The 23,675-nt window shown below is 33.2% G+C and overlaps 1 protein-coding gene across 2 annotated transcripts; it reads right to left on the reverse strand.

The window, feature by feature from the left end:
* Positions 1 to 8,806: 8,806 nt before the first annotated feature.
* Positions 8,807 to 21,198, reverse strand: LOC123549566 (baculoviral IAP repeat-containing protein 1f-like). Of its 2 annotated transcripts, none has more exons than XM_053521021.1 (6): positions 20,423 to 21,198; positions 13,806 to 14,300; positions 11,548 to 11,699; positions 10,446 to 10,464; positions 10,047 to 10,205; positions 8,807 to 9,682 (listed from the first exon to the last, which is right to left on the reverse strand). In XM_053521021.1, exons 1-6 carry the CDS (start codon positions 20,586 to 20,588, stop codon positions 9,495 to 9,497), a joined length of 1,179 nt encoding a protein of 392 aa, XP_053376996.1. In that variant the 5' UTR covers positions 20,589 to 21,198; the 3' UTR covers positions 8,807 to 9,494. The 2 variants fall into 2 exon arrangements, with proteins under 2 accessions (XP_053376996.1, XP_053376995.1); XM_053521020.1 differs by having other exon boundaries at positions 10,047 to 10,208.
* Positions 21,199 to 23,675: the final 2,477 nt, after the last annotated feature.

Genomic DNA, 23,675 nt, shown 5'->3' on the forward strand with positions numbered 1-23,675 from the left:
TATTGTAGGAAATGAAAAACCGGGAGGTTTTAAGCCTTAGAAATGAGCTATTAAATATTTTTTGGGGGTTTGGAAAAAAAATCGGCCTCGGGGGAAAAGGCCTTAAATTTTTGAGAAGGGAAATTTTTAAAACAACCCCGTATAACCTCGGCCCCCACCTGGGAAACTAATAGTGGGAAAAGGCTTTATGATTTTTGTTCCCAAATTAAAAGTCGGGGATAGACATAGGGCTGTAGAAAAAAGAATTTTCCTTTGAATGAAGGCACTTTGGCATAAGTTTTTTACCACAATTTGAACGGACTATTAAATATTTAAAAATTAATATGCTAAAAAATACCAAAACCCCTCCATTTGAAAACAACGGCCCCATTGAAATGTGTTCTTTTTTTGGGCAAAGGTGAGGGGCAAATTTTTTCCCCTTTTGGGTCTTGTCCCGGGCCGTAATATGTTATACATTAAAAAGGCACAAAAATTTCCCGGTGAAACATTTTGGAAAAAATTTTTCAGTAAAAATGCTTTTTTTCTACTGAGTTATGCTTTAGAATTTTTTTTTAATTTAGGGACTTAATATATACAAATTGTCCACGTAAGGTTTTATAATAAAGGGTTTGGTTTCCCCCCCAAAGGGGGAAATAGCATAAAAAATATAAATGGTCTCCCTAACGTTTGCCCTTGTACTTACAAAATATAAAGGGACCAACATTTTTATATATTTTTTACCTTTAAAAAGCAAAACAGGGGAAAAGGGGAAGGGAATTCTGGGGGGTTTATGGCCCTATTGAACTTTAGACATGCTTTTCTTCCTTGGAAAAAAATTAGGGGACTTTGATATATACAAAAATTTTCTACCTAAGGTGCAAAAAAAAAAAGGATGGTCCCCAATGCGGGAAATAGTTTTATTAAAATAATATATTTATATTATATTTTATATTTATATAACTGGGGGTTTTGGGTGTTCCCTCGAAAATATTTTTAAATTTCTTAGTGTTTATTCCCCCAATAATAAGTTTGTTTCCCCAAAACCTTTTAGTAAATTTTTAAATTTATGTATTTTAAAACACACAAAAAGGGTTTTTTTTTTAAAATTATTTTAAAAAGTGTTCCATATGTAAAGGGGCTGTTTTACAGCCAGATATGTTACTTCGTTTTAAAAAAATTTTATTATCATTTTTTTATTATTTTTTTTATCCCAAAATAAAAGAAAAAGACAATTTTTAAAAAAAAGTAAAACATTTTTTTGAGCTTTTTTTCTAAATGAAAACCTTTTAAGTTTTTTTTTCATACTTAGTTTGGTTTTACTTTGGTTTTTTACTCAGTTACTATGTGCAGACATACTTGTCAGATTTCACACAATTCAATTTGCCTGCTTGTTTGTGCTTTTATTATTGCGTTTTATTTTTTATAAATGTTTACATGTGTAAATTCCCTGTGCAAGTGTAAAAAACCATGTGGAGTGGGTTTAATGAATGGCTGCGGGTTTTCTTGGTGCGGTATTCCGTTGGACATTGGGTTTTGTTCCCCTTTTTCCCCCACGGGGCCCCAGCTTGCTTATGGGCAAAAAATTCTACTTTTTTTTGAAGGGGACTTTCTTGGTTTGGGCATCTTTATTTTTTCAAAACTCGCCACCCAAATTGACTCGTCCGCGAATGCTCAAAGAACTGAACTTTGAAAATCTGAAATTTAGTTTGCCTTTTAAACAAACATTCCTTTTTGAACGTTTAATTAGAATACTGAAGTTCTTAATTATTTTGCCATAACATTTTTCTTTATTTTGGTTTTCGTGTTTAAAAAAAATTTGGGTTTCTCATTTTAATATTTCCAAAAAAGACCAGCCCGGCCCGATACCCCCAAACTCAATAATTTTACTTTTTATTTATTTTTATTTTGTTTGGGGTTTTAAAGTCGCCCAAAAAACTAAGGTCAATTTTTTTGGCGACTTTCCGCTTTGATGGTGGAGTAAGAACCCCAGGTGGGCCCCCCGTGCATTTTTTCATTTACGAGCGGGCACCTGGGTAGAACCACCGACCTTCTGTATGCCAATAATGTATTGTGAAGTATTGTTGCAGTACAAGAAGTTCTTGTTATTTAAAAAATGGGCTAAGGTTAAAATTTAAAAAGGTCCCGGGTTAAAATTTAAGTAAAATTTCTTTTAAAATTAAAATTTAAAATTTTTAAAGGGGAAAACGAAATAGTTTCCTTAAACATGAAGACAAAACCGTGTGTTATTTTAAAACAAAAAATTCTGTTTTTAGGTCACTTTTTAATTAAAAAAACATCGTCTTTTAAAAGACGCGGGGCCCCTTGGAAAGAAATCCGCACAAAACAGGTACATATTTGCCCGTTGGCCCTCAAAGGAAAATAGAAAAAAAAGTTAGATCGAAAAGATATGTTTAAAGCAGTATTTTTTTTGAAAAAAAAAATCATTGTTTGTAATTTAGATGCTTATATTATATCATTCGAGTGGGCCCGTTGTTATATATTTGTTCCTTCGCATCTGATTACAAACGATCATTTAATTTAAAAAAAACCCCTGCTTTGGGGTAAATCAATTTTTTAAACGACGCCCCTACGTAAAAGCGTTGCATTTAAAAAACTTTTGTATTTAAAAATTTCTTATAAAGAATGTTTTCAAAAAAGTCGATTTTTTCATAAGCACAAAGAAATGCCCCAGGTAAACACGTTAATTTGTCAAGGGGACTATCAACGGGCAAGGGGTACTTCTATTAAAAACACCCAAAACTAGATGATTTTTGTTATTAAAAAGGGAAAAAAGCGTTTTTTTAAAACGTACAACCCCACAAAAAAAAAAAATAAATTCCCCGAGTCAAATTCTGAATGATGAAGTTAAACTACCCCGTAACATTTTTTTTTAAAAAAGCCCAAAATTCGAATTAATTCGTTTTTTAAAAAAAAAGGGGGGAAAAGGAAAACAGGTTTCCCGTGGTATTACAGTTTATTACTTTTAACCCAAAAGGGTGATATTGTTGCGTACTTAAACCCTAAATTTTTTTAAAACCCTTAATTTCTAGGTCATTTACGCCCCCGTAGGTTTTCACTTTTTCCTTTATAAAGTTGGGCACAGACAGGACAAAAAAAAAACTTTTTGCCCCAGTTTTTTCACACTCGATGGTTTAGTACATGGCAGGGAATAAAATATCCCCTTTTTTAAAAATTTTTAAAAACATAAAAATTCGTGTTCCCCTTTTAGGGCAGTCTCTCATTTTCCTCAGAATCGCCTGTAAATTAAAATAACAAACGAATTTAAAAATTTTGTTTTTTTTTAAAATTTGAAAAACCCCGTTCAGCCAATTTTTGTTGATAGGGGCATCAGGCAAACCATTGATATTGGTAAAATTTCCCCCTCTTAACAAAAAAAAGTTTGTTTAGAAAAAAAATCAAACAATTTCCGTTCTGAAGGGAAAAAAACATTATATATCAACGAGTATCAAAATATCGGAGGTTTTTTTAGAAAGGTTTTAAAATATATTGAAAAAGGAAAATTGGGTTTCTTCAAGATTTATTAAAAAGGGGGGTTCAAAAAATAGGATATTTCGTAATTACCATATGTAATTTCTAATAAACCCCGTAAAAAATTTCAAATTTTTTAAAAATTTCACAAAAGAGGGGTTTGCAAAAATTTATGCAAAATACATTTAAAAAATACAAAATTTATTTACCTTTTCCCCGCGGGGTTGTCTGGACACATTTCGATCAGTAATTTTGTGTCTTCTCCTGAATATCAAGTATTGTTTTATTTTTATTTTTCTGCTGTCGGGTTCATTTTACCCGAAAGGTTTGTTTTTATTTAAAAATGAGGGGTTTAAAAAACGTAAGCCTTAAAATCTTTTAAAAGTTTAAATTTACATGGTATATTAGGACTTCCTGTATTATTAAAAAAACTGTGCCGGAGATCCTTTGGAAGCAAAGAATTTAAACCCAAACAAATTAAAGTCAGAAATTTTTTTTGCCGAAATCTTTTCACGGGGAAATGGTTAAATTGGGAAACACATCTTACGTCCCTAGCGCCGTTTTTAAAAGAAGGGTTTATTATAGTAAAATTTAATGTACTCCCTGACTTTAATTTACCCCCCATTGATTTATTGATTGAAATTTTTTATTGGTTTCAGTATATTAAAAAAACAAAGGGATGGGACAACCAAATTAAAAACCCAAAATTTTAAATATTACTTACAATGACTAGGAATTAAAAAATTGAAAGACAAATTAAAAAATCATTATAAAAATAAAATCCCGAAAAATGCAGAAAAAAAAGTACCCGGACAGGGATTCATTTACCAAAGGAAAGAAAAAAAAGGGGAAGGTTTAAACCCCTTACGTTCCTTTTTTGGTCCCTTTTAAATTGAATGATTGTTTCCCAGTAAGGCACAACAACTTTGAATAAATTTTGGTAAAAAGAGCAAGTTTTTATTTAGTTTAAAAAAGTAACCCGTAAAAGGGAAAACAAAGTATTAAAAAAAAAAAAGACAAATGTTACTTTCCCAAAATGTGAAAAATTATTTTGTACTGAAAAACCAAAAAATGATGCTTTCTTTCGTTTTTTTAAAAATTTTTGGATAATTATTCCACACAGAAAAAAACCATAAAAGCAGAATGACTTTTTAAACCAAAAACCTTTGACTTTAGGAATGCTGAAGCATGGCCCTTTACTAAATTGGTATTTTTTGACTATGTACAGAACCCGGCTTGAAATAAAATACTCAATTTATGTAAAAAAGGGGTTAGGGAAAATGAAGTATTTTTAAAAAAAGTGATTTAGAGTTATTTGTTCCACTCTTCTTGGGGACAGGTAACCAGCCCAACCCGTAAGAAATTTCTGTATAAAAATGACTTTTTTTTTTCAAGTCTAAGGAAAAAACCTTTTTTTATTTTTTTTGAGAAAACCCGAAACCCATTCTTCAGACTAGAGAAAAACCCTATTACCCCTACAGGGGCAGGGGTTTTCCCAAAATGGGGCATTTGGTCAAGGGGGAAAGACAACATTTTAAAAGGGTACAAAGATCAAAAAAGTTTTTCTTTTGGACAGAAAAAATAAGGTTTTTGCTTTGCTTGTTTTTTGGTTGATGTAAAACCCGATCTCATAACTCAAACCCTTGATCCAAATAGCCCCAAATAATTTAAAGAGTTGGTTTTCTTAACCCGAAACCCTTTTCATATATATGAAAGGGTTTGCACATTTTTTTTTTAATAGGCTTTGAGCCAAAAGGCAACCCGAATCATGTGCATACAATAAAAAATTTTTTTTATTAAAAAAACCTGCCATGCATTTTCGTAAATTTTTAAAAAAGCAGAGGCCCAAGTAAAGGGCCCTTTGGGGAAAAACCCCAAAGCGATATTTTTCGATGACGAAAGAATGCCAGATTTTTTCTTTACTTGTTTCCCACCAGATAGATTTTGATTTTAAACCATTGATTACATCTGGACATGGGACAAGTAAGGGGGACTTTTTACAAACCGCCAAGACCCCTTTAAAAATTTGCTGTTGTGATGTTTAAAAAAATCTGTAAGGTTTTATTTTGGAAGGAAAAAGGGTGAAACCAAAAAAAGACGAGGGGGGGGAAAAACTCGGTTTGAATAATTTTTGTTAATTGTTTTCCTTGATTTCTTTTTTTTTATTTAATGGATATGGAGATCAGGGTTTGTAGGTACTTCATTAAACCCGTCTTAGGGGTATAAGAGATGGGGTTTTGTTCTTCATAAAACCCCCCACGAAGGGACTCGGGTCAAAACGAGACTACAACTGCTGGCTTGATTATTTTTTGTTAACTTTTTACTTTCAAAAGGGAAAGGGGAAAAAAAAATGTACAGACAAATCAGATTAAAAAAGTTTTTTTCATTGTTTTAACTCTAAAAGTAACTCCTCATTGAAATTTTTTACACGAGTTTGAAATTTTCCTGTTTAGCAATATCTTTGGGAGTGTCATAAACATGCGGTATATGGAAACACCAAATAAACATCTACATATATTTTTTTAAACGAAAAATTTCCCTTTAATTTGGGCGTGGTTGTTTTTCATTTTTTCACACATAGTTATTTTTTGTATAAAGAAATTTTGTCTGTTTTATGAAATGGGCCGTTTCTATTTTGTTTTATCTTTGTTATTAATAACGAGAAAAAAAATTTAAAAAATAATTTACCCTTTTCCCCCTCCATTCAGTTCTCGCTGTAATCACTTTTATCTCAAAATAGCCAATTTTTTGGGTAAAAAGTCTGATATGGTTTAAAACTAAGGTCTGAAAAAAGTTGACAAATTGATAGACCCTCTTGTATAAGAATTTCCCTTTTTTTTACGTTTTGTTTTTTTGCAATTATATTTAAAAAATTATAGGCAGGTCAATTTTGTTGTGGGGACGACGGTATAATTTTAATATTTTTGGGTTTTTTTTTATTTACTACTTATAATTAGAATTGGTAAAATTTTTTGAATGAGGGGGAAAAGCTTTATTTTTCCTTTATTGTTTTTCCCTATTTTGGGGAAATTTCTTAAAAAAGTTAATATCTCAAGTTTCTGCTTGTTTTTGCCAGTTTTCTGCATGGGCAGCTCCACCCCTGTTTCTTGTAAGGCCCCGGTTTTCTCCGCCTGTCGCTCCCCGAAATTTGATGGTTTTTCCCCCTTTTCTCTCCTGTAAATTTTAAAACATAAACCCCTTTCTGTCCCCGTTGAGCTGAAAACCCGGCCCCCTGGTATTTTCTGGAAAATTTGGAAAAAAGAAACAAGTGTACGTGCAATCAGATTCCCAAAGAAAAAGGTTTTGGCCTTTTTAATTTTTTTGTTGGGTTTTGTTGGCGACTTTTCCGCTTTAATGGTGTGAAAAAACCCTATGTGCTTGGTTTTGCCTTATTCCCTCATGGTCGGGGACCTGGGTTAGAAGCATCGGCCCCTTTCCCTTTTGTCTGGAAAAGGTTTCCAAACCCCGAATAATTCATGCACCCAGTTTGGGCTCGGACAAACATGGTGAGGGGGGAAGTTTTTTCAAAGTAGCGCCTTTTCCCCGGTAAAGTAAAACCTTTTTTTTTAAAACGAAGAATAAAATTTATAAAAGTTTTTTCTTCTTTGGCCCCTCGACACAAAAATTTATTGGCCTTTTCGGACAAAAAAGGGAGATAACAAAAAAATTATGAAGAAACGTTTTGAATTTTAAAAAAAAAAAAAATCAAACAAACAAAAAAACTATCTTTAATCTCAAAAAATTACAAAGGTTTTTAAACTAGAAATCAAAACATGAAAGGGGACGTTTTCGTTCTATTTGAAACCTCATGAAAACAGTATGGGCGTCCCTGTGAAAGGCGTGTATTTTTTATGCCATTTATGCAAAAATTTTAATTACATTTTTTTTAAGTAAAAATAACTTTTTACCGTTTTTTTTGGTTTTTGGGCCCTGAGCTTTTTATCTAAAAAAACCCTTCATTTCATGGTACATGGGTTTTTGGGATTTCGGTTTTTCCGAAATGACATTAATTTCTAAAATTGGGGGGAATATATTGTTTTTTTTGTTTTAGATAAGTGAATAGAGTTTTAAAAGCTTTCTGCATTTAACATAAAAGCAAGGGTATTCCTGCGTTTCTTAAACTATTATTTAAGCAATAATTTATCATGTTCTATTTTAAAGGGTTTTTTCATGGAACCCGCATACATAAATTTTTTTTAAAAGGGCTATTCCAAAAAAAAATTGCAGGTTTTATTTGCCGAAAATTTGTGATGAAAAATATCGAGTTTCAAAATAAAAAATTTTTAGTGCTTTTTAATTTAAATGAATCAAAAGATTATGTACCCAAACATTTTTATGGGGGAACGAGAAAAAAACGGATAGCTCAAACCCAAAAAAAAGGGTACCGTTTTTAAGGACCTGTCGAAGAAACACCATCAGGGAGATCAAATCGATTATTTAAATACACTTAACTTCAAATCAAACCTTCATCATTTTCCATGGTTACAAGACAGTGTAAACAAAAATTATTCCTGCAAGGTGAATTCTTTATACATGTAATGCGATCAAAAGTCATGATACGTTAACCACAAAAATAAAGGAAGAAAGTATGGCATTCATAAGCAGACAATAAAAGTGCTATTATCTTAAGAAGTTTGAAAATAACATCCCAATAGAAGCCATGCTGTTATTTACCGTGTCGTATTTCAAATTACTACTGAAGTCTGAAAAAATAATTAAAACTGCTTATAAAAACGGTAGCCCTGCTGAAACAGTTTATTGGTAATATATTCATAACGTTCACTAAAGTACACGCCCTATCATGTTTCTTACTATTACCAAGGGGTATATTGACATCTAAACGAGGGAAATGTTTGCAACTAAAATTAAAATCATCTGACTTAAGATATATTTGTGTGCGACATGTCCATAAGGATAAAACAGTAAGCCTCTGATATACCAGATATGATATCAGTTGGCAACGTGTGGGCATTTAGCGCTTAAAACTCTGATCAGGTCAAATGTCATTTCAAATGTTTCATAAAGTCTTAAACTACGGCCAATGAGTCATTTGAATGTGAATATTTCATTTTAGCTTCGACATAAATATATATGTGTTAAAATGTCATGATAAAGTAATAAAATGATGATAACAGATAGGGCATTATGTGATGTCATACAAATAAACTAAGTTATTCTTTTCATCATTATCATTTCGAAACATCAGAATGCATAAATATATATATTTTTGTCATTGTTATATACGACATGTACAATGTAGTCATATGATTATGCATTTTTTATCAATTTCAAATACATGCTCTATCAGAAGTGCACTGAATGATACTAGTAAAGAACATCAGTTAGTAAGACGACATTCGCCTCGTATAATTTTTAATGTCTGTATTACAGCTTCATATTTCTAAATTGCGACACCGTAAGTGGAGCTCAGTAAAGCTAAACAGAACCAAAATTTAACCGCGGATTCTTGTAAAGTATCCAAGAGTACATGGAAAATTAAACATCGTCTTTTGATATTATACGAAAAGGGTTGAACACCACTTATTCAGTTTGCTTTTCATTTTAATGCAAAATCTTACTTCATAATAATGTGATTTTGACATTTTCTAGACAAGCAGACTTTTAGCGACTTATATTCTCATAAGGATCTATACCTATTCTGCCGAAAAAAGAAAGAAAGACGTGTTAGCTTTTATGTAATGACGATACGCATCAATAACTACACTCCTCTTACAGGAACTCTTTTTCGGGACTTTAAACTCTTTCGCCACCATTTTTATCTACCATTTGTATGCAACGAGTGCTACACATACTTCTGTATTACAAAACACAATGTTATTGAGCAGAAAGGAAGAATAATATCTCGCTGTATTTGAACATCCTGCTTATTAGGAAAAGACCTGCCTATAACTACATTACTCTACACCCGTGAAACATGTCATGTTTTCTTTTAATGAAATTTATGTTCCGGTCCGGGGTAGTGTCTCCATACAATTTTATTTTTTCCCATTCAGTTTTATGTTTATTTATCTTACCGTCGATTTTTCATTTTGACGGGTACGCTGTAATACTCTTACATATTCAGGCCCTTTAAGCTGACTAATGTAGGTACATTTTGGAAAGTACATGGCATGTTCTTTGATTGGATCGTCTCCTGCACTCCAGTCCTTTAGACCACCGTCGCATGTAAAACAGCGACACAAATCTCCTTTTCCTGTACGTTTATATAGTAAGCTATTTACAATTAACATTCTGATTTTCAATGCCTGCTATATTAAAACAATCTGGACCAATTTATGGTAAATATACACATATATTATGTACAGTAAAAATAGCTTGTAGTAGAATAGCGGAATATGAAAAAAAGTTGTTTTTTTTTAAGAGATCATATATTTCAATGTTTTATGGATAATATACTGACATATAAGATCAAACTACTTAACTCGTCAAGACCAGACAAAATTAGTGCTGCTGGCCGCTCGGTGAATGATAATTACATTATGCAAGGAAACAAAAACAAACATCAAAGACTGAAAATGGTACATATAATCCAGATTTACAGCAAAATGTGGATATACCTGTATAGAAGAGTCCAGCCACAGCAAGCTGCTGGTGTGAAATATGAATGTGCCTGGGAAAGTCCTTTAAGGAAGCTAGCCTGGAAGCCATTGTCTGGTATCTTGGAGAACGCATCTTATAAGGCAACAGACCCGCACTTGACGTGTTGGTGCTGCAACCTACTATGCGTATAGTAATTTCGTTTCATGAAAATGATATTATCACTTATTTTGTTTCATAGACATTCAAATTCCCGTAACACATGTGCACAAGATCGAACATGAGAAACAGACGTAGGAAACATAACTAGGTAAAATGCCTTGCAATTTAGTAATTATTATCTACCTATAACTAAATTCACGTAGTATTTAACGATATATTCAGTGTCGTTAATCTCTTTACTTATTGTAAATTCCTACCTGGACTCTCAAGAGAGATCTGAAATATAAAAAAATGCAACAAACATAATTGGATTTTTATCTGGCTTATATTTTAAATAAAATTCAAAATGGAGTAGTTTAGTCCATTTATCCATATACATTACTGGAATTATGGCAGATATGGGCTGGTATTCATAAAGCTCCTAAGGGAAAATTTTCCCTAAGGGACTAACTAAGGGAAAAGTTCCAAAGCATTTTGTGGACAATCGCCGAGATAGTTGGAATGTCTAACAATATTGTCACATACAATCTGGCATAGTAATAAAGATTATTAATAAATCTTATAAAGTCTACTCTTTTCTTTTGTGCTATGTTGTTCAGGAAATTTTACAAAATAAGGATTTTCCTAAGATTTCTTCTATTTCACAATTACATTTATACACATTTATATAATAACAATTTTCACTCGCTCTTGCTGTAAAATCTTTCAGTACCAGTTTTATTCCTTGGACAGCTCAATTTAATATGTGCGACTTGCATTCGATGTGCTCATTGCTTCCATTACAGTAACTGTCATTACTTTTTTACTGTTTATATTTTAGTTATACGACCAGTATTGAACATATTGTTAAGTACATGTCATTCCCTATTGTGCTTAATTTTATTATCATTTCTTCCTAGTTTTTGGACACGATGTATGTCAATAGAATCTTCTTTATATTCTTGATGATACATGAAAGTGCTGGGACCTTCCATGATGCTTTAAATAGGAAACTGTCTGAACATAGGGGTGGGGGACATAAAGTAAGATCTTATTGAAAAACCTTTCTGTATTTTCCAATAGCAAGATATTAACAGTTTGGACATTTATCATTTGATTGACATACATTAATATTGTGGATTAAAAAAATAAAGAGAGCATTTATATTTTTTGGATATACTAAATTCAGTTTGGAGTGTGTATTAATACTGCTTGGATTTAAATTTCACCAGGACAGGATTTGGACTATTACTGCATATTAGAATCGGACTTAACGACTAGTAAAGGTATTTGAATTGTTACGTTTATAGATAAACATTGTTATTGTTAATAGTTGCTGGTTTGTTTCTCTATTTCATTTATACGTAATAATACACTTACTTTGATTTGATCCACCGTTTCCCTGCCAAGTCTCGTTAGAAGGTAATCACATGTAGCAGAATGTTTAACATGTTCCTGAAGCACATCATCATCTTTCACCCAGTCTTTTAAACCTAATCCACACTGGTAACATCTTACTAAATCTTCAGTACCTGTGAACACCAATTGTGTTCCAATGTTTATTGTTGTCTGATATTTAAAAGTATTTATAGCTCACACTTAAAATCATTTTTTTTAAGAATTTAAGACTCATAATTTCTTTGTTTATAACGTGGCTGCAACCTTTTTGTTATGTACATAAGACGATAAATCATATTTTCATAATAATTGCCAAAAGTTTAAATATTGATTAACATTGTAGAAAGTTTTATTGAATATATTGTTTTTGTTAATCTACCGTTACTGCTCTAACTGTATTAATTCATGTGCATTATTGGAAGTTGTGCTTTGGTGTACATGTAATTATGCATAACATCTATTCGGACACCTGTTTCATCTGTTTATAACACATAATTTCAATCCAAAGGGGACTTTAAAATTATGGCGTTTGATCATTCTGACTTTATTGACGTTAGCCTGTTATGTTCGAGTTATTGCATTTTTCACATTGTACCGCCAAATAGGTATGTCGAAAAAAATGGGTTTAATCTACCACCAGTTCATACTTTGAACTATAACGGATAACATACACTATATTATAATGATGTTATTTTTGGTCATGCTATGAGTACGTTTTCAACATGTTACAGTCAATTGTTGCAGTAAAGTTTAAACACAATATAAACAGGACATATGTTAATGATGCGCTATAATTATACGATGTATGTGGATAAAGGAATCAAAATATACGAAAGTTTGAAAGTTTATTATTTATTCTAACACGACCAGCGAATAATCTACATACATGTAGAGCAAAATCTATCGGGTTATTCTGCAATAAACCACTCGCGTGCAATGATGTCATCCGATCCAGGTGCGTAGCACGGTCGTAAAAGGTAGTTATCATTTTATTCTAACACTTGATACTAGTATGTCGTGTTAGAATCGAAATAATATGTTCCCCAAGTGCGATTTATCGTAGAATTACCCGAGTTTTTCGTTCTTATGCGAAACAATACATTACTCAGGCCTACGGCCTTCGTGATATATTCTTACGCATAAGAACCCAAAACTCGGGTTATTCTACGATAAACCACGTTTGGGAATTTTTTATTTCTTAACTTAAAAAGAAAATATATATTACATAACAAAAATATGTTACAGGATTGTTATTTTTTTACTTTATTTACTGTATAGGTTTCAATGATACTTCAACAGAAATCCAGTTCTTTTAAACTGTAAGATATGACCGTAGTGATTCTTGTATATTATTTTGATAATCTTATTTACTAATTCTTGTTCAGCAAACACGACTCTTTCAACGTGGGGTCACCAGACATCAAAATATTATCTTTTTGTGGATCAGATACCTTAACTCATGGACCTTCTAGGTCTCATGCAATAAACTTGAATAATTTGAAAAATCACACTGACGGCTTAAGTAATTGTATAAGTTGTCCTGAATGATTTGGAAACTGAATATCATGGATCCTATTGCATACTGATATAGGTTTCAGGATGTTATGCTTTCCTGCCATTGAGTTTGAAATTTATTTTTCACAATCAACAGGTGCATTTGGGCTATTTTATGGCCATGACCGGTGTTATATTTCTAAAAGGAAAAACTGTATTTATGAGCGGATGCCTTTTGCGAACTCATTGATCAAAATGTCACCAGCGCAATTTCTGTTTAAATGACTAAATTTGTGTAAAATTCTAAAAGACTGTAATTAATGGAAAAGGAGAGATACAAAAATATAGCAATAAGAGTTGGTCGATATAAATATTGCATTTTTTCATGTTTATGATCGCATTTAAATTATCACTATATCAAGACTCGTTTTAATAACTATTTACTTAAGAAGAAATTTCGGAACCGACAAAGACGCTGAAAGGAAGTTTCATTAGAAGCACAGTTTGCTTTGAAAGCTTCGTGACTTTAAGCAATATATACTTGAATCAATCATGAAGTATTTACAAGTTATAAAAAAGCCTTAAAGAGTTTTACCAAAAACAATAAATGTAATTACATCAAAATATCTGTGACTTTCGATTCAAATTTTCGTTCCATGTAACATTTAAATGATTATATTGCTTGACTTTCAATACCCGTATGATTGGCATTATCTCTGAATATATAAAACAATGTAAATACATACCTGTATAAAAGAAACCCCAGTTTACCAGCACTAGTGTATCAGGTTTGTTGTTAGAGCCCCAATTAGGCGTTTGGAATGATGATACTCTGTTATCCAAAGCGGTATAATCCGGATATCGAGCTGGTTTGGTACGTCTTTGAAGATCAGTTCCCGATGTAACGGCATTAAAATTTCTTCTGGCTTCTTGAATATCACGTTGGTGATCGGATCGTTGGCTATTGTTAGGAAATATACTGTTTGCAATCGTTGGTCTGTAAGAGCCAATAGAAAGCTGTCCTGCGTCGATTTCAGTTGCTTGTACAGGGTATTTCTCATCTTCGTGTGGCATTTCCGGTAGATCGTGCTTGTATGAATGAAATGGGTACGCCGTAATAATGTGTTGAGGTATATTTTTGGGTGAAGGAATTTCAATTTCGTTTTTATTGTCAGAAATGCAACTAAAGACGTCTACCCGGTAGTATTTTCTTGGTGCCTCGCGAGAAATCCGGCCGGAATCTAAATACAAAAGAGTCACAATTTTAAATTGTTAAACTTTAAAAGACCTTTCAAAACGAATTCATTGCGGAGGTTAACTTCATTGTTACTATTTTGTTCCAATATATATACAAGACTATATAGAGGACGTCACTTTAACGTATTATTTCAACTGAGTTTTAACTATGACATATAGTGCCAGAAATCCGATAACTAATTATCAATTCGGTCAAACATTTAAAAGACAGACATTCAATGTGAATATCATTTTTGAGACAGAAATTAATATAGAACTAATTTTCCTCTTTTATAATCGTATCCCTATCGCTTTACTTAGGTGTGGTGTAGCATCAATCAGGCCAGAAACTGGAAAGTACGAGAACTTACCTATAGAAGAAACATCTGTTTAACTGTATATAGATCTTGTTGCAGATAAAACAGAACTTTGACAAGAAATATTGGTATTAAATGAGGCGTATCGAATAGCATATTAACGTTACATATGTACATATAGATATGTTTTGTATACTCACGTATCTATTACATAAAGTTTATGCTATTTTTGTTGTTGCTTTTATTATGCCCCCCTTTGAAAAAGGAGGGGTATATTGTTTTGCAGATGTCGGTCGGTAGGTCGGTCGGTCGGTCGGAATGTAGACCTATCCGTTTCCGGATGATAACTCAAGAACGCTTGGGCCTAGGATCATGAAAGTTGATAGGGAGGTTGGTCATCACCAGTAGATGACCCCTATTGATTTTGAGGTCTGTATATCAAAGGTCAAGGTCACAGTGACCCTGAATAGTAAAACGGTTTCCGGATGATAACTCAAGAACACTTGGGCCTTGGATCATGAAAGTTGATAGGGAGGTTGGTAATGACCAGCAGATGACCCCTATTGATTTTGAGGTCAGTATGTTAAAGGTCAAGGTCACAGTGACCCTGAACAGTAAAACGGTTTCCGGATGATAACTCAAGAACACTTGGGTCTAGGATCATGAAAGTTGATAGGGAGGTTGGTAATGACCAGCAGATGAACCCTATTGATTTTGAGGTCAGTATGTTAAAGGTCAAGGTCACAGTGACCCTGAACAGTAAAACAGTTTCTGGATGATAACTCAAGAACGCTTAGGCCTAGGGTCACGAAAATTGATAGGGAGGTTGTACATGACCAGCAGGTGACCCTTATTGATTTTGAAGTCAGTATGTCAAAGGTCAAGGTCACAGTGATCAGGAACAGTAAAATGGTTTCCAGACAATAACTCAAGAACGCTAGGGTCTAGTGTCAGGAAAATTGATAGTTAGGTTGGCCATGACCAGCAGATGACCCCTATTGATTTTGAGGTCATTAGGTCAAAGGTCAAGGTCACATTGGCCAGGAACAGTTAAATGGTTTCTGATCTTCTTGTCCAAAACCATAGGGCCTAGGGCTTTGATATTTGGTATGTAGCAAAATCTAGTGGTCCTCTACCAAGATTGTTCAGATTATTTCCCTGGGGTCAAATATGGCCCCACCCCTAGGATCACATGGTTTATATAGACTTATATAGGAAAAAACTTTGAAAAACCTCTTGTCCAAAACCACAGGGCCTAGGGCTTTGATATGTTGTATATGACATCATCTAGTGATCCTCAACTAAGATTATTCAAATTATTCCCCTAGGGTCAAATATGGCTCCGCCCTGGGGGTCACATGGTTTACATATACTTATATAGGGAAAAACTTTGAAAATCTTCTTGTCCAAACCGCAAAGTCTATGGCTTTGGTATTTTGTAATGTAGGATCATTTAGTGGTTCTCTACCAAGTTTGTTGAAGTTATCCCTCTTGGGTCAAATATGGCCCTGCCTCAGAGGTCAAATGGTTCATATAGACTTATATAGGGAAAAACTTAGAATCTTCATGTCCATAACTTACATCATTCAAATTTGGACCACATGGACCACATGTATAGTTTTGAGTGGCAAGATGAACCTTGACATGAGTTGACCTTGATCTTGACCTAGTGACCTACTTTCACATTTTTGTACCTACAGCCTTCAAATTTGGACCACATGCATAGGTTTGTGTACTGAAAAAAACATTGACCTTGTTATTGACCTAGTGACCTACTTCCACATTTTTGAAGGTACAGGTTTCAAATTTGGACCACATGCATAGTTTTTTGTTCCAAAATAAAATTTTACCTTGATTTTGACCTAGTGACCTAGTTTCACATTTCTCAAGCTACAGCCTTCAAATTTGAACCACAAGCGTACTTTTGTGTACTGAAATGAACTTTGATCTTGAGATTGACCTAGTGACCTACTTTCACATTTCTGAAGGTACAGACTTCAAATTTGGACCACTTGCATAGTTTTGTGTTCTGAAATAAAATTTGACCTTGATTTTGACCTAGTGACCTACTTTCACATTTCTCAAGCTACAGCCTCCAAATTTGAACCACATGCATAGTTTTGTGTACCGAAATGAACTTTGATCTTAAGATTGACCTAGTGACCTACTTTCACATTTTTGAAGGTACAGGCTTCAAATTTGGACTGCATGCATATTTTTGTGTTTTGAATTGAAATTTAACATTGATTTTTATCTATTACCTACTTTCACATTTCTCAAGCTACAGCCTCCAAATTTGAAGCATATGCATAGTTCTGTTTACCGAAATGAACTTTACCTTGAAATTGATCTAGTGACCTGCTTTCACATTTCTCAAGCCACCGCTTTCAAATTTGGACCACATACACATTGTTTTGTACCTAAATGAAATTTGACATTGATTTTGACCTTGAGCTAGTCTTGAAATTTGGAAAATGGCTCAGTGGCTGGCACCAAGATCAATCTGTAATCTCTTGTTAGGTTAATAGGTTAAAGGTCAAGGTCAGATTAAACCAGAATGGTAGTACTTTTGTTTACAGTGAGCATATAATTTCTGTTCCTTGTGCAATTACTAAATGCATCAAGGGGGGCATTTCGTGTTCGACGAGCTCTTGTTCTCTTTGAAGCTACTTCGATTGTCCTGATGAGGATAAGTCTCTATATTGCATCATATAATGTTATTTGCAATCCGCGCAGCCGAATCCTAAAAACTCTTGTGTTTGGAAAGTACGAGAAAGCGGATTGCATATTTAGAAAGCAACACTATTGTTATGAAATTAAATATACGTAATAAGAGAGGTAGACAAACGAAAACATAAAATGAATACATCACATAAAAATGAACGCTGTCAGACAATGGTACTATTAAAGTGATAAGACATGAAAAGAGAGAAAGTATACATAAAAAACTGTGACAGAATTGTCATATGAATTTTACGCAATTAAATAGATAAGAATAGTATATAAACGAAGGCAATGCCACTAAGTACGATATTGTGAAGAAAATGTGTAGAAAATAATCAATATAGAAAACATGTCAATTAGGTTTGATTTGGGAACTAGAGTAGATAAATAGAAGCAAAGAGATAAGACATTCATTTTAAAGATACCGTTTATGATGTTATTGAGACTGACCTATACTGAGTTAATTCCACATTTTGGGACCCCTAAATGGGAATAAACTATCATATAACATTATTTTATTTGTTTTTGATCTAGGAATTTTTAGATGTTTAATTCTGACCGAGCTGAGGTTTTTATTGTTAGAAAAGGAAACATTTGTGATCAGTTTATTAATGTATTGCGTTTGAGTTATCAGGAAGAATATATGATTTATAACAGATGAATTTTCTTTTTGAACATATCTTGACATCAATTTGAGTAATGTTATCTCACGTGAAACATTGATGCACAATTCATCTGTTTATTCCAAGTTAAATGGGTATCAATATAGATTCCAAAAAAATGTTTTAGTTTCTACATGTTGAAGTTTTTATCATCATACGAAGTATCCCGGTTGTGTGTTATTGTGTTTTTTACAATACCTAAACTCATTACTGATGATTATTCTACATTAACCATCATTTTTCTATCACTGCACCATTTTTTGAATTCATATGCACTATTTTGCAGATTTGTTTCGACAACTTTATGGTCTTTTATATAGGTGTGTATCACGGTGTCATCAGCAAACGTCTGTGTAACAATTATTCGTCAGAAATGGTAAGCCATTGAAATGTTCAGGACCTAAACAGAGAAATCTGTGCTTGGACTAAAACTTCAATTGACATTTCATTATTAGCAACTACTCATTAAAACCGTCCACTTAAATAAGACTTGAAACGAAGCAATGAATTATGACTTTTTCTATTTTATTTAAAAATAATATTTCAACTGGAATTTCATGATCAACCAGATCAAACGCCTTTCTTAAATCAAAAGGCTATAGCACCAATTATCTATCCATTTAACATAATTGAGAGCCAATTATCTAAGGAGTTTAGTCAGCTCAGTTTTGCAGGAATGATGACTGCGATGTCTGTGTCAAATTATATTTAATGAGTTAATCCAGCAGCTTTTCAGTAACATGTCTCTCAAATATTTTTGAAATAGTAGACATAATAGAAATAAGCCTGTAATCATTTTGATAATTAACTTTATTTCCAGCCCTATGAATACGGAAGACCCAAGCTGTCTTGAGGTATTTTTGTAATCCATTGTTGGGTATTAAGTACTTTTAGGCTTCTTCGAATCTACATCATTGGTGAGTTTTACAAAGTCAATTTCCTTGGCATCTAAAATTTACCGTTACAAGGGAACTTAATCTAAACTGAGATAGGTTTTCAAAATTTAAAACGGAAGCTACTTTGGTCGCAATGGCGTCATCTATCTATATATAGATACATGTATTACTAAATTAAACAACTTGACAAGAGATATATTGCATATAGTTAAATTATGGCTGAAATATATGTTGGCCTAATAAATATGATTATCTCAGTTTATGATTATTACCATACATGTAGAGGGAATAAGTTGATATTGTGCCAATAATTGTAAATAACTGTTTTTTCCAAGTTTCATACTTTATCAATCATTTATGAAACTGTTTTAGAAATCTTTAACATAATTATATTTGAACTGTCGAGAAAAAAACATTTCTGTTTATTTAAACTAGGACAATTATCCAATAGGAAAAGTTATTCAGTATATTATAAAATTTTCAACAAATTTTATTTGCAAAAAGAAATATTAAGAAGAAGAAGAAGAAGAAGAAGAATATTTAGTTATTCCAATTAAGGGTGATATAACACAACATTTGAGTTAATACAATGACTATACAAAGTCACATCTACTTACACAATTAAAATTCAAAGAGGTCTCGGACACTTGAGAACTGCAGTGCAGTTGACATTTGATTTTGGAATTTCTGTTTTCTTGCTGATATGTTCGAAATAATATTTAGTTTTGTCTGTCTAAAAGAAGTTACTTTTATTTACAATGAAATAAACATATAAACATAATGAAGTTCTAGTGGATATTTTATGTTTTCTTTGGTCATAAGTCATGTCCTAGTTATCGAAAACAAACTTTTGTTTTAACTTTTATGCTGACACGAAACATGACTCTGTTAAAATAGCATGTAATCGATGATCAAAAAGGAATATTTTCTGAAATGCCATATATTAGCTGAAACACATCAGTATATATAAAATTTATATACTAGACTAACTGATTATGTTGTCCTGATTACTAGAGACAGCAACTGTTGTAGAAACTTAGTCAGGACCGACTACTCTTCAAGCAAAGAATTAAGCTATCCAGATTTGCGTTAGCTAAGCTACTTGAATAGACTTCTTTAAAGCTAAATTAACATTTGTCCATTTATTTTATTGGGGTTTGTGTTACAAAGACAAATTTTAGGTCAGACGGCTATTTTTTCCAGCTTTTATTGATGGAGGAAGACTTTAGCTGCCCTCCTGGCATTGTTCAGGCGGACATCTGAGTAGAACCACCGTTGGCAAGCAGGATGGCTTCTTCTCCCGAAGAATTCTCCACCTCAAGTGAGAATTCGAACACAAATCGGTTGGGAGGAGGGGAGGCAAGTGATTCAGTGTCAGCGAACATAACCACTCGGACCCGCCCCCACCTAAATCCCCGCTTTCTTAATAAATCATGTCCTTAAAACATTTAAAAAAAGCGTAGAGCGCAAGATTGATAAAATATTACTGAACAGATTGAGAGAAAAAAAGTAAAATCCAATGACTCACCAGTTTGCGATTCTAAATTCGTCCAAAGAGTGCCATTACGATACGAATTATTCCTTTTTTCAGCTAAATACTTTTTCGGTTCTAGGTTTTTGTTTTTGTCATAAACAAGCTCTTCGTTCAGTTTTAACAATTTCAAAAGTTCAATACTTTCCACAGATCTTATCATACAAATCCCAGTTGTAATGCTCCTTGTCAATTTAGACTTAAGTACCGCGAGAACATCCGACTGTTTAAGAATAAATGATTCGAAGTGGATTTGAACTAAAACATGTGTCCTTTTCTCTCTGAATGAATTAAATAAATAGTTTCTGCGCGGTGTCTTTAATCATAACCTCCATCTTGTTTGTGGAAGAGTTAGGCAGATGTCCACACAGCACTGTGTTTTGATTGATACAGCAGAATGTCCTTTCCTTGAGTAATGTAGGTACTGCATACAGGTGCAATGTGGATACCGACGTAGTTTAGATTTAAACAGAATGTTTCTGTCGGTCTTGACTTTATACCTTGGAACCGACATGATTGGGAACAGCTTGTAATAATCGCTCTAGATCACGTAAAATATTGTATCCACAATTATGACAATAGGTTAATGGACGGTTATCTCCACAATGAATGTGTGTTAAAAGATTGTGAAATATGATAGTTAATCTAACTGGGATACCCGTTAATAAAGCGTTAAAATATATCTAGCGTAAGATACGCATACCACTTTTATGTAATATTTATAATATTGATTGAAACACTTTTGATACCATAAATACTCAACGAGTACATGCAGCTAGTATGGGCACTAAATCTATTCAGGTCGCCAGGTGCATATCTTAGCACACGGCTACACTGTATGGTAACTACAACGGTAGCCGTATATTTGGATCTGTCCAATATGGCCTCTCTCGAGCAAAAAAGGCAGAGACATCGCGTAAGTTTTGCTGATTTCTACCATTTATCAGAATATTTTTTACATAGAAATTTATACCATTTTGTCTCATCAATCTAAGGTCTAAATTATGGGTATAAAATGATCAAATCATTCCAGTTTAAATCAATAATGATAAAAACGTGCAGACTGTAGCGTTCAAAAGCGAAAACGACACTTTAAAATGATATTATCAAACTTTTTGCATTTGTATCATCAGTAAAAATAGTTAAAAAGAAAGAAGAAGCATTTTTGCATATGTACCTATTGGTCTCTCAACTGAAAAATCAGTAGTTTTGCAATTAAATACAGCCTGAAGTCAACCACATGTATCAAGTATGTACCGGTTTGGATACAAGTAAGCGATAACCAGTTAACGGTTTGGATTTAGTACATGTAACGGTTTGGATAACATCTAAATTCACATGATCGGTATCAAGGCTGACAAAATCGGATACAAATACTATTATCTCCTCCACAAATTTCTGGGATACCAGAGTGGCCTTGTATATGAATGGCATATAGTCTAGAGACTTGAATTTACGGCGAATCGTCACAAAAATATCATGTATCACCAAGAATTAAATCTAGGGAAAGAAGCAAACTAAAGTTTATTAAACTAAATATATAAGCTTAAAGGAAAAAAAGTGTATATAAACGATAAACTAACATTGTAACAATTTGTTTCTGTTACTGATGCGTGGGAATATGTTACCTATAATAAATTCAAATTCATAATTCTATATTAAAGATTTATTTCCGGAATCATATATAAAATGAAGCATTATATATCCCGATAGGTAGGTCAAAACGGCGTGTAAGTACGTTTAAGTGCATAACTGGTTCAGACAATCTAAGTTATTGGTTTTTGAAAACATGGATTCGATCACAGCCAGTCTTCCGTCTCTAGGATGATTCGATCTAAAACAAATTCTTTCAAAGTTCGTTTGTCTATCTCCTTTTTTAGTTGCGTTTTGGGAACAGCGATCAGAAAATGAATAGAAAATAGGTCCCTATTAAAAGCTTTTGTTTTCCGTCTCCACAACCAATTCAATTACAAACGGCCTGTACAAGTTAGTGTTTCGCAATTCAAAAATGAGTTTGAAAAATACGCATGGCTATTGCACACATCCGTTCATCAGCTTCAGCGTCCTGATTTGATAGTATTCTGTATTTAAAACGAAACTAAATTGTTCACTGTGATGATCTGGCTTGTAACGCACATAACCGCAATAGTTTGCTTTTCACAAAGGACCGTTTTTCGGCAACAGGTATCTCAGTACCACTAGTTACAATGGATTAACCTTCACATACCTGTTTACTGATCTAATGTGCAATGAACAGTCTTCATAACTCGTTAAGATAAATATATCTGGCTGACCACTAATTGAGTATCCAAATTGCTGATACTATTAATTATTGAATTGCTGAAGTGCCAATCTGTTTCCCTGGGAAATGAACATCCCCCCCCCCCCTCCCCCGCCCTTTAAGAAAGTTTTATCTCTTTTCCCTTGAAATGTAGGATCGGGAGACAGCAAAAGTTTTAATGGGGCCTTATCATCAGATCATCTAGCCGTCATGCATATTAAACACACTAGTGTATTTTTGCACCCTGTAAAAAGTAACTGCTAGGCTTGTGCGTTTAAATTTCCATTTATGACGAATGGTGTTTTTCATTGCTTTTATTGGTCATTCCTCCCCCACTTGGGTTTTAGTTGGGTCAATCACAATGCTACGCTTGAGAAATGAAAATTATTACAAGGAAAATAAATATCCTTTCGGAAAAAAAAACACGACGTAAGAACCCGGTCCCTTCATACCGAAAAGCTTACAACAGTGTATGCATGGATGTGTACATACAAAAATACCTAGATAAAGCTTAACGTGTACATAACATAAAAGAAAGAAATAAACAGCTGGACATCGTCTTGGATAGCAAAGTCACCCGACCATAGAGGGGTATAACACTTGTAGTACATACGGAAAAGTGATAAGGCAAACTTGTCGTCGGTTAGCCCTGTATAGCAACCCCTAAATATTCAACCTATCGCTTAACGTATTTCTCGAAAACCTAAAAATATCCCCTGTAAAATATCATCCAGCAGGTATGTTTCTTTGGTTAAGTGCTAACGCATATATTACGTGTGAGGTGTGCGCCAAAGAATAAAACTAACTCTTGTCTCATGAAACTTTTGCACCATAACGTTTTCAATTTACAAATAACTTTCCTGGTCATTTGGTATACATTGCAAACAATTTTGAAAAGACTATCTTTCAAATTGGCATAAGTGACACCAGTTTGAGTAAATACACTGGTTTAATTACCAAATCATATTG

Source organism: Mercenaria mercenaria, chromosome 13 (assembly GCF_021730395.1).
Source record: "Mercenaria mercenaria strain notata chromosome 13, MADL_Memer_1, whole genome shotgun sequence".
Classification (NCBI taxonomy): domain Eukaryota; kingdom Metazoa; phylum Mollusca; class Bivalvia; order Venerida; family Veneridae; genus Mercenaria; species Mercenaria mercenaria.